Below are 14,109 nucleotides of genomic sequence, written 5' to 3'. Positions count from 1 at the left end.
TATAAAATAAAATACCTTGGATATCGTGGATATCTTTGATCAAAACACTGATGTAATCTTTTAAAATACAATTTTTACTGTATTTACAGGTGTCAGTCTAAAGCATGAGTAAACAGCTTTTGCATTTCAAGGTTCTTAATTAAATTCTTCAAACTCTACAAATGTACCTAACATCCACAAAACATTTTTTTTCATTGCTTTCCAAAATGACCACAAAAAAAAAAAAAAAAAAAAAAAAAAAAAAAAAAAAAAAGAAAGAAAGAAAGAAAGAAAAAGAAAGCGTGGGGGTGCTAAAGATGAATTTATAAATTTCAACTTAAAGAAGGGGTGCTCAGGAGATATCCTACATCCTGTGTTTCACAATGTTTCACAAATAAATATTACAGCTGAGTTAAAAACCCCTAGAAAATGAGTTTGCACTGTAAAGAATGATAGTCTATGAAATACTGTAGTTCTTCAAGTACTACATCTCAAACGGTCTAACATATGCAAGATCATAACCTGATAGATCAAACTTCATGAGCTCCCAGACTTGAAAGTATAAAATTTCAGAACCTCATTCAATGGACAGGAAAAGAGCTAAGAAGAGAAAGAAGACTCACATACCTAAATACGCTACATGGGATATGAAATAGAAACCATACTTCAGGATTGTAATTCATTTCAGTAACAATTCCAAAAATGTGACTTTCTTGTTATTTGCTATGGAAGAAATCCGAATAACTAGAGCTGCCTATACGTATCGTGTATTCTTTTTAGCAATAGAATGCATAACTTTAGAAAATACATGTGCTGTATTTAACAGTATTTTTAAATTGCTGTGATTTGTACTCTATTATCTAACACGTCTGGATAACTATCCACTGGAACCCTGAAGCAGTGATTTTCCTGGAAGAATCCTCTTTGTAGTTGTTTATCTTTTTAATGAACTTCAATTTCTGCTTCATAACAGCAGCCCCCAAGATTAAATAAGTTGTCACTTCTCTCAGTAACTGCTTCATTTATTTGAGCAACAACTGAGGATGTTCATGACTGCTAATGTTGTTTCTCCCTTTTTTTTATTGGCCTTTCTTGTGTTCATCATGTTGTCATCCGCTCTAGCCAGCTATTCACAGCGTTGCGATGATCCCTGTTTACCACCTGGTAAAGACGCTGTGCCTGCAGTGTTCTGAATATGTGTGTGCATGTGCTCTCTGCTTGCTGAGGTAACAATGCACGGACATGAGCAGAGTACTAGGGTGCAGTAGCACTGCTCCTCGGCTAAACCCAGGTCTGCAAAGTTCATTAGAATAGAGCGCTCCCAACATTCACACCTGAGACAGGTTGGTCAGTGTCATCCAGTCAGCAGATACTCAGCAATCAGCGATAACCAGGGGGATATTCACTTCATCACGATGAATGCATTTTTGAATATCACTGGACAATTATTTAACGGGACTGCATTATATATGTGAAGTTAAAATCTGTACTCTCAGTTAGAGAATAGAAACACCAGAATGAGGGAAAAATAAAGCTTCAAAATATTTTGGATTAAATATCTGGCTGTTTAAAAAACAACACTTCATTTAGGTCTGATTCAGCAAATCTGAAGCCTTTCGCCTGATATCAAACCAAGTCACATAAGTAACATGTAAAGCTGATGCTAAACTTACATTCCTGTCCACATTTTTTCATTTGTCTATATCAAAGAATCAGAAATTTTTTGATACTTTATGAAACATTGTGAATTTAATTGTAGAATTTGGAAATTCTACTTATATTCCATGTATTCTATTATTCATATTCCACATTTTATATAAATATACTCTATTTATAACTGCTGTCTTTTGGGATAAAATATTTTTGTCCAGTTTCATGTGAGGTTTCCGCTATGGACCGGATCTCAATATAATTATCTTAGGCTGATATTAGAAAGAGATGAAGTTTAGTACAGAATGCAATCTTCATATTTATATTTGAGGTACATATACAAGGGGAATTTCTGGGAAATACTGAGGTTGAGTTTTTTTAGAATTGTTTTATACAGCTGTAATTCATTGATAGCCGCCAGAGTCTATTCAGATGACCAGACTAAAAATAGTTATCACAAATCTTAAGAAAGTATAAACTTTCAATTTAAAATAATTTTATCACTATAGCAGAATATTTTACTAGACTAGGATGTGTTTTATTATAAAGAACTAGTATTAAGCTTTTGTATTTTATCAAACATGACAGAAATTCTGTCTTTGTCAGCTGTATCTTGTCAGTATTAATGAATTAGGTTCTATCTAATAGATCAGTCTTTACACCAGATAATTACCATCATTTGTATTTTAATTGCATTCAATTCAGTGAAGTCAAAATATGTAATTGATGAAAATCCAACAATATTAAATAATTCACAGACATTCATTTAAAAATAACTTTAAAAGAGATTTAACTCTGACTATATGTTTAACTATTTGACAGGAGAAAGATTGATAGAAGACCACATTCTTTGTCAGAGTTATTAAAACCAGCATAACTGAAGTCATTTGCACAAATAAATCAATTAGCCACTTTTTATTGTGCAATTCACATGAATAAATAACACAGACTTTGAAACATAAGCAAATTTACTTGAGGTACTGCAACAAATCATACTGTGTGATTAACCAATTACTGTTGTGAAAAGCTGCTGTTGCAGTACTTATTGTCAGTTCCAATTAAAAAGAAACCAAAAAAAGTTTTCTTTTGCTTTCAAACAGCACAATTTTACTGCAGTTGAAATGACTTTGTCACTTTATGAAAATCATCATTGCTTGATTTTAAAGAAGCTAATGAAAGGTGAAATATTAATTGACTTTAAAGATACAACATCTATTTCCAAATCAACTGGAGTAGAAATTGTGAGTCAAGGAGAATTTAGAGTGGGATAAATCAGTTGCTTGGAATTCTTGTGCTCACATTTTTAACCAAATTATTGTTTCTGCAACAATAATGCTGGAGAGCTTCAAAGGATTATAGCAATTTAATTTAGATGTAATGAGCATGAAAACCGGCTTCAAAATACATAGAGAGTTTCCAGAAACATTTATATACAACAAAAGTATATTTGAAAATTATTTTAACCACCTTTGTGTATGTTTTTAAAGAAAATTCAAACAAGACTCCAAATTTCCTTGCAGATACATAAAAGAGGTAAAAATACTCGACTAGGAAATTCATTTGAGTTTTCCTATGATAAGGTTTTCTTGAAAAGTAATGTATAAAAATCTTTCAATTTTACTATAATTCGTACCCTGTCAGCAATAATTCTTCCATATTTAAGCATTTTCTATAACATTCTGGAACCAAAAATTTGAAGGTCCCACTAGGAAAATAAAACAAACCACCAAAACAAATGAACAAACAAAAGAAAACAGCAGTAAAAATGATAACACAAGCAGAGCTGAATCTTTACTGATTTGAAGAACTTTCCTTCCAGCAATAAAGGGAATAAAAGGGCTCAAAAAAACAAAATGTTACTGGAGAGCACTGTTGGTGGTTTGCATACTGTTTGGTGTGAATAGTTGTATTGACCTGAAATTAATAACAAATATAAATTAATTACAAATCTAAGTGCTTAGTCGAAGTGCATAGTGACAAGAAAAAAATTAAATATGAAACAGCATTTCTGATATGATCCATGTCACACTTTTTAGTTAACTAAAAAAAAAATGGTGTTATGTCCATGTTTAGTTTTTTTTTGGTGGTGGTTTTTTTTTTGGCTTCTTTTATATTCAAGAGAAAAGGAAGAGCATGTTTGGAAATTAATTCATATCATTCTAAAAGGATGTGAGATGGAGGTGACAATTTTTCTTATCTGAAGGTCAAAATAGCTTTCTGAGTTGGCTTTTGAGGGAGTCCAGATTCACCAGGGACTCAGCATCTGGCTTTCAGTACATTTGACTAGATAGGACGATCGGAGTTTAAGCTGTGATTAAATGAAATGGCATCATGTTAACAAAAGGCCTTCAGTGTTAATTGTGTTTCGTCCCTCAATTTAATCTGTTTAGTAACCATTTTCTTCCTTCTTCCTCTTTTCCCTCCTCTATTCTCAATCAACATTTTCTATTTTTCTACTACATAATCTGAGAGGAACAATTGCCTCAGTCTCTACTTACCAGTTCTACTAACAGTAGAACTTCACAGCCTGGATTTACTTGAGAACTATGCTGTCTTCATAGAGCCTCTTTACAATTTATTTTTGGGGTCCTGCCTCTGCTGCTCACAGCAGTCCCAGCACAACAGACACAACATAAAATACATATCTATATATACATTCATTAATTCATGATTATAAATATCATTCATTCATGATTATAAATACAGATTATGGTTATAGATTAATTACAAATTATATATTACGTATTATATGTTATATACCACATGCTAATAAGAGAAGTATATTTTCAGCTTAGCATTATAAATACTTGGTATTCCAGTGTCTGACAAGACATGAAGAGCCAGACAGAATTATGCAAAAGACAATTAATCCAATCTGAATGTGTTGAATGCATGACTATTGAAAACAAAAGTCATCAAGCTGTAGCATTACTGGACATCTGTAAAGAAAGAATAATTTAATTTTAAAAAATCGATCTTGCAAGAAGATGTCAAGTTTAAATTTTATCTTGAAATGTGTATTTCTCAGCTATACTCTTCATACAGAAGTATGAAAATCTTTCTTTGCATGTGTGTGAACTAAATGGCATCTTTCTGCTTTTTTTCCTCTCAAATTGCTTTCTTTCCTTTGCTTCATGTGTGTTTTGTTCTGATAGAGGAAGAACAATCTCCTATTGACAAAGTTGCAGGGAAATCTAAAAGCATGGGTTTGATCAGTAGCTCTTTCCATTCAGGATTATCTGGTGTGGTGTTCGTAAGCATTTTAGGATGAATTATTACTCAGCCCAATATTTTAAAAATTCAGGAAATATTTTTTAAAAATTAAGTAGAAGATCTGTGCACAAGTAAACTTTCCCAGTCTATGTCACTTGAATCACACTGCAAATGGATCTGTTTAATTTTGCAAGTTTAATTTTGCAAATACCACTGAAGTTTTATCAACAAAGCCCCAAGTCGATTTTTTTCTGAATTTTCTATTTGAAACAGGATTTGCAGCTCTGGCCTGTTAGTGTAGGTGTTCCCGGAAAAATTAGCCTCTGGACACTTACGATTTCTAATCCCGTTTCCACAGTTTGCTATGACGATGTTATGAATTAAAGACCAGGATATGACGTTGAGGGCTCTAATTCATCAGCAAAGATGGCTTGCCTTGGGGTGGTTGCAACAATTTCCTCTACTTTTTAGATCTTCTCTGAGCAGTTCCTATGCCTGCCTGGGGGGACAGCTCTCCTACCTGTGAAGCAGTTCTTGAACTGCTAATATGTAGCCTCAAATATTAAAATACACTGGCAAGAATTTTTGTTTTGTTTATAGATGTGGTCTCTGTGGCTATAAATTTCTGTGACTGTAGAAACAGCTGAGCCATCCCTAAGCATCCAGTGGGTACAGGGTGGGCAGAAAATGAGGATAGAAACTAGGACAGCTGTATGATGTTTAACCACCCTTGCTTGTGAATCTTAAGCTTAGTTATGCTGATACCCTTCTGGCCATTTAATTCTGTGTGTCCACTTACACACCTTAGCATCTCTAAATTAGAGTAAATGCAAATGGCACCAAGGCTCAGGTTACAGATTTATTTTTATAGTCTGAATATAAATGTACATATTTATATAATACATATATAATTCTCCTTGTAAACAACGGAGAAAGTCATTTGTGGCAAGTCTGTTGAAAAATTAAAATCTCTGGACCTCAATATGGAAGTCCAGTGCAAATAAATAGATGCCTTACAATAAGAAAAGTCAATACATCCTGGTATACTACTCAAAATCTTTCTGAATTATTTAATCAGTTGCAAGTGTTAGCACAAAACAGTACATTAGAAGAAGAATTAATTAATATTTCTTTACAATGTTGTCATTTCAGCAGTGTGCATGACTAAGTTATCTGATGTGCCTGATTGTTCAGTAGCATATATCTATATAATACAATTTCCAGGAAACAAAAAGCACCATACACCCCAACCAAAATATTTATTTGATCTACACTATCAATAAGCAGATCTGAAATAATAATAATTTTTAAATAAAATTTTATACTTAAAATTACTAGGATGTAAAAGGAGTTATTCATTGTTGTATTTATATTTCAAATAAATTTACTCATACGTTTTGTTACAGCACTTCTAGAAAATAACTGTTCATGCTGCTGCCATAAAAAGAAATTGCTTCAAGCCTGCACTTTGCCTGTCTTTGTAACCTGCAAGTTCACGTGAGACTGTTGATTACTGCTAAGATTTGTCTTGTGAGTCAGAGCAATGCAGCCAGAAGTAGTTGTGAAGAAGTTTGCATTTAATTTCTTTTAAAAGTATTTGCATACAAAAAAAGAGTGGTAAACAGAGATGTGGTTCCCATCTTTATACTGTTGAATGTATGTATTTCTATTTAAACTACTAGAAACAAGACTAGGCCAATGAATTAAATCGAATTTGTGATTTACCTTCAATTGTTTAAACTTCTGTGAAACTTCTGTGCAAACTTTGCATACACAGGACTGTCTACTATTTCAGTTATGATGGATAGTAACATAGAATGAATGACTGGAGATTTCTCATGAAATACTATGTCAGCATAAACAGGGTATGGAGAAATTTGGTGACATTATAACTGGAAAAGCCTTTAAAGGAATACTTATATTAATCACTAGTGATTGTTCGCCCTCAAGTGAAGACGTGGAGGGGCCTTTCTTCCATAGCAGTAACCAGGAAGATGGAGCATATGGAATGTTGCAGCTTCCTTGTTTGTTGACCTACAGGAGCAAGAAGGCAGCAACTAGTTAAATATTCACACATGTATGTGAATGAAACTCCCTAAAAAATGTAAGAGAAACAGATTTGTGAGTTTATGTGTTTGAGTGTAGCTGGCTGTGTGCCACAACTTGGGCTCCGTGGTCCCCTTCATCCTGGACTCAGTTTTGTTTTGACCTAAGTATGCACAGTTTTCTTTTATTCACTTTTTCCATGTACTCCAAGAGAAAGGTGAGAAATGTCCATGCAGTTAAACCAAGCCTTATCAGTTTCCTCAGCCAGAATAGCCTTGAAGGTAGATGTGACATAGGACTGGGAAACCAACAGTAGTGAATACTAAATAGACATCAAGAGGCAGGGGACCTCGGCCAGAGAAGTAAACTGGGCTGAAAGGAAGAAATTATCTAGAAGGCTAAATATGGGGTAGAATCAAATCTATGTTTATACTGAACCCAACAAAGCCTCAGAAGAAGAGTCAGAACTGGGAGAACACTATCAGACCACATTGTCCGCTAGGCTATAAATCACTTTGCTAACTGCAAGGACAATTTACATGCACAGGAAGGAAAGCTGTTCTCAAACATTTGAATAACGAAAATCAACAGTAAAAATCATTGTTTCTGTTAAAGAAGGTTGTATAATTAGTCTTCTATAAAATGTGGATTAACCTTAAGCACCAAATCTTTTTCTATTTTTTTTTCTTTTTTTTTTTTTTTAAAAAAAAAAAACTCTGCACTCAGGAAGATCTGTTAACAAGCTCAGCACAGAACCACTGAGAATCATTCATGAGACACTGGAAGAATCCACTGACTGGCTTTATGGCTTTATTTCTTTACTGTCTGACATCATATGGAGTGACGATGATGACAATGATGAAGGTATTCATAATGTAGATTTCTGTAACTGCACTAATTGCTGTTTTGTGTATAATATGTTGGCTTACTCAGCTTTAACCTCTTAGTCAGAAAGGTCAAACAAAATAAAAGTGAATGTTGTTGCTAATAAAGTATCTACTGGCTATTCCAATGAATAAATTCATCTCTTTGTTAGCTTTCATTTCATGTTTAATGTACCATTACAGAAAAGCTGTCAGAATTAAATATTACCATTAGTACATCTTGAAGTAGAGAGTACTAATTTATACAAGACTTCAAAATAACAATAAAAATATGCACCAGAATATTGCTTCAGAGCATGGCAACAGCTATTTTCTTTTAATCAGCAACAATCTAAAATTAGCCTGTAAGAATATAAGGTAGATCAAGAAACTTATATATTTAGTTTCTATATACCAATGACAGAACAATCTATTGTTAAAAGACAAATATAAGAAAAAAAAATTTTGACTAGACTAAGGGTAGTTTGGATGGCAATTTACAAACAATGCATTTTACTAAAAATTTTGATGTTATCATTACTGTAATTTTCTTCATCTGACATCATCTGATAAATGAAAGTAAGCTGCTAACATAACAAATTTGGAAATAATTATCTTTCTGTTATTAAAAAAAAAAACAAATAGCTCTGTGTGAGCAGAGCAGTAGTGGATTTTTATGCCACACTGCATTGGTCACATTGAGAAATGATGAGTGTAGGAGTGACATCTTCATTTCAAAATAATTTATTTTCTATTCAATTTGTCTACCCCAAAAAGACTGAAAATGACTTCTACCTGTTTGTTCATAAGCTTGACATATTATCAAATTCACTTTTAAATGTATGAACTTTATATACTCGTACCACATATGAACAATGATACATAAGCTGCTACATGTGAGTTTGTGAACAGGATATCCTATTCTCAGGTATGATCTACAGAAAGCCATCCCCTTACATGGTTGAGAAACAGAAAATATGTAATACTGAGAGCTTGATAAAACTTCAAAACTTTTTATTTTTACCATTTTCATAGTTCATAGAATATTATGAACATAATACCATAGTGTTCATAGAATAATGTCATAAAATCATAGACTGGTTTAAGTTGGAGGGGACCTTAAAGATCATCTAGTCCCAACCCCCCTGCCATGGGCAGGATTGCACCTACTAGACTGTGCTGCCCAAGATCCCATCCAACCAGGCCTTGAATGCCTCCAGAAATGTGGCATCCATAACCTTTCTGGGAAACCTGTTTCAGTGCCTAACCACCTTCTTAGTAAAAAATCTTGTCCTGATATCTAATCTGAATCTCTCCTCTTTCAGTTTAAAGCCATTCCCCCTTGTCCTATCACTACCAGACTGTGTGAAAATTTGCTCCCTTTCTTGATAGTAAGCTCCCTTCAAGAACCGGAAGTCCACTATGAGGTTGCTGCACAGCCTTCTCTTCTCCAAGATAAAGAAGCCCAACTTCCTCAATGTCTCTTGATAGAGGGGTTGCTCCAGCTCTTTGATCATAATTTGGACTCACTCCAACAGCTCTGCATCCTTCTTGTGCTTGGGACCCCTGGCCTGGACACAGTACTCCAGATAGGACCTCACAAAGGTGGAGCAACAGGGAACTTCTCTTGCAGTGCTGGCCACTCCTCTTTTGATGCAGCCCAGCATACTGTTGGCCTTCTGGGCTGCAAGAGCAGACTGCTGGTTCATGTCCACTTTTTCATCCATCAGGACCCCCAAGTCCTTCTCCACAGGACTGTTCTCGATGAGTTCTTCTCCCAGTCTGTACTAGTATCTGAGATTGTTGTGACCCAAGTGCAACACCTCCCACTTGGTCTTGTTCAAACTCATTAGATTTTCATGTGCCCACTTTTTGAGTGTGTCCAGGTCCCTCTGGATGGTGTTTCTCCCTTTTAGAGTGTTCAAGTACTTGAGTGTATATGTGTTAAAGGAAGTAGGAAAGGTCATAAAGTAACTGACATGAAAATACTCAAGATCTGAATGCTCGGAGTGCTTGGAAACTTCAGTTCCATTAGTCAGGTGGCATTTCACCTATGTCTACCTGTAGTGTGAAATGGCAGAAAACAACTTACTGCTTTGTATCCTTAAAAAGAAAGCTTCATTTTCCAGGATGAATCCTTCAAATTCAAATTGATAGCTCATTGTTCCTCTGAAACTGACTCTCTTTTGCCATGGATTTCACTAGAAGTGCTGTTACATTTACAACCTTGCTATCCTGTGCATTCATTTTATAATCTGGAGTTTACTGCTGGAACCACTGGACCTTTCCTTACAACATGAGTGCATGCATACATTCAAGCAAATTGTAAATACATCATCACAATTTTATATTCAGAAGCACAAATACAGATTTGGAAATTTCTTTGGTTACTACTGCACACTGAATTTATCTGTCCCAGACCCAGAAACCTTCTACAATAAGAGACAGATTCTGTGAAAATCCAAACTCAGAATAGGATGCTTGCCTTTCAGCACAGAAGGAATAAAATGCATTTAAAAGTGATAATGAATTAATAGGAGAAATAATGTGTTGTGCATATGTATTTTGCTTTGGTTTGGTTTTATTATGAAGCCTCTTATCTGCCATTTGTTTTCTTTTTGTTTTTCTCTTTGTTTAGGTGAAGTGGAATCTTCTGTGACAAAAGGTTGGTCAGATGCTTCCCTATAGATGGCAATTTTTTGCAACGTATATTCAGAGTAAACTAGTATGTCTGTAGTATGGATTCTGTCATTATTAACATTTCTATCTACCAACCACGAGTATTGTGCTTTAAGAAAATTACTGAATCAGAAATTCAATTTATAAAACTTGCTGAAATATTTTCTCTTTGCAAGAATTAAATATTATCTAGAAAAGCTGAAAAAAGTAATATCAAACTGATAAAATTACTGTAACGATATTATTTGTAGCCTTGCCCTGTATACAGATCTTTTATTAATGTTTATGTGAATTACATGTATGTCTGCATAGAAATGGTGTTTAGAAATAAGAATATATAAGGAAAATTTATGGAGAAATAATGACAAGATGTAAGAACATACTACATTGTGCCAATGAAAAGACCTAAAATAAGGTCTACCTTTGAATCTTCTGAAAAAAATTACTTAGTTAACAAGTAACAAGACAAGAATGAAACAGGTAGGATTTATAATATAAATCTTCCCAGACTTGAAGACTGCCATGCCGAAACATAAAACTTTAGTTCAACTCCTATTAAATGAAAAAGAAAATGTATTTAAAAGGCTTGGGATATTGTTGATAGGATGTAAAACTTTTAAAAACTAGGCACATTTTTACTCCAAATTGATAATTTGATAATAACAAGATAAGCTGATTGATTAGTTGATAATAACAAGATGTGTTACTTGGACTGTTTGACTTGAATTTGGTATCCATTGAATGGTATACCAAAAGGTAAGTATCTATCTTGAAGAATCTATCACCTGAGATTACAATCCAATTTTCTCTGAAGTGTAACTGGTTCAAGAGTGCATTTAGTGATACAATTTATCAGTCTCAATAGGGTATCCAAGGACTAAATAGGTTTGGAGACCAAGGCATCATCCAATGAATGATTTTTCATATTTGGACTGATGTTGTAGGAAAACATTCCATCTTAATCCATTGGTAAGATTTTCAAAAGGGTTCCCTTTCTCTTCTCCCATAAAGAGAAATGCATTGTTAATATGACAGTGGGTTCAGAATCTGAATTTGCAGCATGTTGCTGTCAGAGCCCATAGGTACATGACTGAAAGAGGCCTACTCATCATAAGCCAATGTAGCTGTCTGATCTGGGATGTTTCAGAGGTTGTTTCATCCTTGTCTTCTTGTAACAAGATATTTCTTGGCTAAGACTGATGAAGGAAGTGTCCTAAGACTCTACCAAAACACAGGCATAAATTTTCACAGAGGCATGTCTGCAAATAGCTTGTTACCATCTCCAGACTGCAGAAGATTTCCATTTCATCTCGATGACTACAGTCTGGCCTTTTTGTCATCTCTTTTTCCGGGTGACAAAAATAAAACATATCTGGCATAAAGCCATGGTTTTTCTCATGTGGCCACAATTAGGGTTGGACCAAAAGAAGGATCAGCAACTTTTGCCATATTTTGGATATAAAAATATTTGTAGCTAGATCCACAAAATCAACATTACACTTTTAGGTTTTAGAGTATTTTCTGTTTTCATTCAAAGGACCATTTCTGCATCATGGTCTTATCTACTCTGTGCAGCATTCCTGTCCATGGGCATTGTACTTCAGATGGCTCTTACAGCAGGGCATTTGAACATCCTAAACAAATAGCAAGAGTGAGACTAAGTAGTACACTCCAGTAGAGGAACAGTTTGATTTTTTGTACATATTTAAGAGAAATTTCTCTCAAATTTTAATCTATAAATATGCATAGTAGATCAAATATTGTTGTACCTGTTTTTTAAGTATTTGTGTGGAAAGAACTTTCATGAATAAGCAGATGAGAGCTTTTGAAATATCTTCTCACCTATTTTGGGTATATGGATAAGCCTCCATTTTATTTCTTTATTTGCTGACAATTTTTATGAACACTAAAAAGTTACCACTAGATTTACTTTGTAATGTAAATATAGTAAATGCAAAAACATGAAGATTGTTGCTAATACAATACATTCACATACTAAAATCACAGAATCACAGAATTGTAGAGGTTGGAAGGGACCTCCAGAGATCATTGAGTCCAACCCCCTGCCAAAGCAGGTTCCCTACAGCAGGTCACACAGGTAGGCGTCCAGGCAGGTCTTGAACATCTCCAGAGAAGGAGACTCCACCACCTCCCTGGGCAGCCTGTTCCAGTGCTCCGTCACCTCACTGTAAAGAAGTTCTTGCGCACATTTGTGCAGAACTTCCTATGCTGCAGTTTCCGGCCGTTTCCCTTTGTCCTGTCTCCACTCACCACTGAAAAGAGTCCAGCCACGCCATTCAGCCCCCTACACCTTAGATATTTATAGACCTGGATCAGGTCCCCTCTCAGTCTTCTTTTCTCAAAGCTGAAAAATAAAAGGGTAGTGGTGAGGATACTCTGCAGTGATGAAAGTAGGAGAGAAGAGTGTAGTGATAATTACAAGCCCAAAGAAAGTGAAGATCACTTTTGTAGAGATGTAAATTGAAAGCAAAGATAATAATGCAAGTATTAAAAATGGGCTGGCATGTATAACAGAACTAGTATCAATCTCAGAATCCTTAAAAAAGGGATGAAAACACTTCCCTTCTTATTGCAATTATTTTTGCCATCTTGCCTTTCACTAATATTTATCTTTAGTAATTGGGAGTGTGAACATTCATAATGTCCAAGGAAACCATAATCTCAATCAGAGTTACTGAAAGATTGTACTGCAGAGGACTTTGCTGTCCTCAACAGTGAGTACTCTCAACACGGCAAAACTGTGGTGCTTTCTCACAAAAGACACTTAGATGTCTAATAATAGTTTCTTATAGGCTTAAAAAACTACATTTATTTCTAGAACAATTGTTATGAAGGATAATGTTGTTCATTTTCTAAGGGTTAGTTTAACCTTTAGAGATAAATCCATTTATTTTTAATCCACAAGTTTTTTCATATTTTTGTCTTTTTACTAAAATTTATTGCTACAGAAACAGAGATAAATATTTATTGTCTTTTGATGTGTGCATTTGGCATCAGATGTGAGACTTGTAAAGAGCTGAGAAACACGGTGCACAAAATTGAAAATAATGACCTGTAAAATATAGGCAAGTGCAAACACTTCAGTACTGTCAATGGATAAAATACAATTATTAAACTGGAACCTCACTCCAGTTAACATACATGTAATTAGAAATTTAAATCTAAATACAAATTTGTTTGGCTTACTAGTGTACATCTGACAAACTGAGCATTTGTAACATTTAATTCTGTATGTTAAAATAGCATTTTCTTTTACTTCAACACAGGCAATGCATTCTGGCTCTGAAACATAAAACTCAGTCTTACGAAGAAGTTGTTCAAAATCTTTAAAAAATATACTAACACTAGAGCTGTTTAGTTTTTAATCTTGCACTCTGAGGCTTAGTAAACTGATTTTATAAGATATTTTTCTTTATTTTTTATTTGGCCTTCAATGGAGTCCACCTCCTAACTCACTTCCAAAAATAAGTCCCTTTGTAAGAAATTCTCATTTAAAATAATACAGTGAACTTTGAGAACACTGAATCAGAAAAGTAACATTGTGGTATTGTTATAATCTCAGTATGAACAAATAAGTATGTATTGACATAAGATTATTCTATAACAGCAATCACATCAAACTTGACTTCCGTGATAGACCTCTGTGAGTCAGAGCATC

General features: G+C 34.3%; 1 protein-coding gene across 21 annotated transcripts in view; it reads left to right on the top strand.

Moving 5' to 3' along the window:
- TRDN (triadin) overlaps positions 1-14,109 on the top strand; it is a 207,337-nt gene that overhangs the window by 38,764 nt on the left and 154,464 nt on the right. For 20 of the 21 annotated variants that reach the window (XM_052677499.1, XM_052677491.1, XM_052677507.1 and 17 more), the window contains 3 exons: positions 1,102-1,143; positions 7,615-7,752; positions 10,390-10,416. In XM_052677499.1, the coding sequence (XP_052533459.1) occupies positions 1,102-1,143; positions 7,615-7,752; positions 10,390-10,416 (207 nt within the window). The remainder of the gene's footprint in view (positions 1-1,101; positions 1,144-7,614; positions 7,753-10,389; positions 10,417-14,109) is intronic. The other variant, XM_052677545.1, reaches the window with a different exon arrangement.

The sequence above is a fragment of the Tympanuchus pallidicinctus genome, unplaced genomic scaffold (genome assembly GCF_026119805.1).
Source record: "Tympanuchus pallidicinctus isolate F22 unplaced genomic scaffold, pur_lepc_1.0 scaffold1, whole genome shotgun sequence".
NCBI classification, from domain to species: Eukaryota; Metazoa; Chordata; class Aves; order Galliformes; family Phasianidae; genus Tympanuchus; species Tympanuchus pallidicinctus.
Note: the sequence above shows the minus strand (reverse complement) of the source record. Positions and strands in the feature narration are given on the sequence as shown.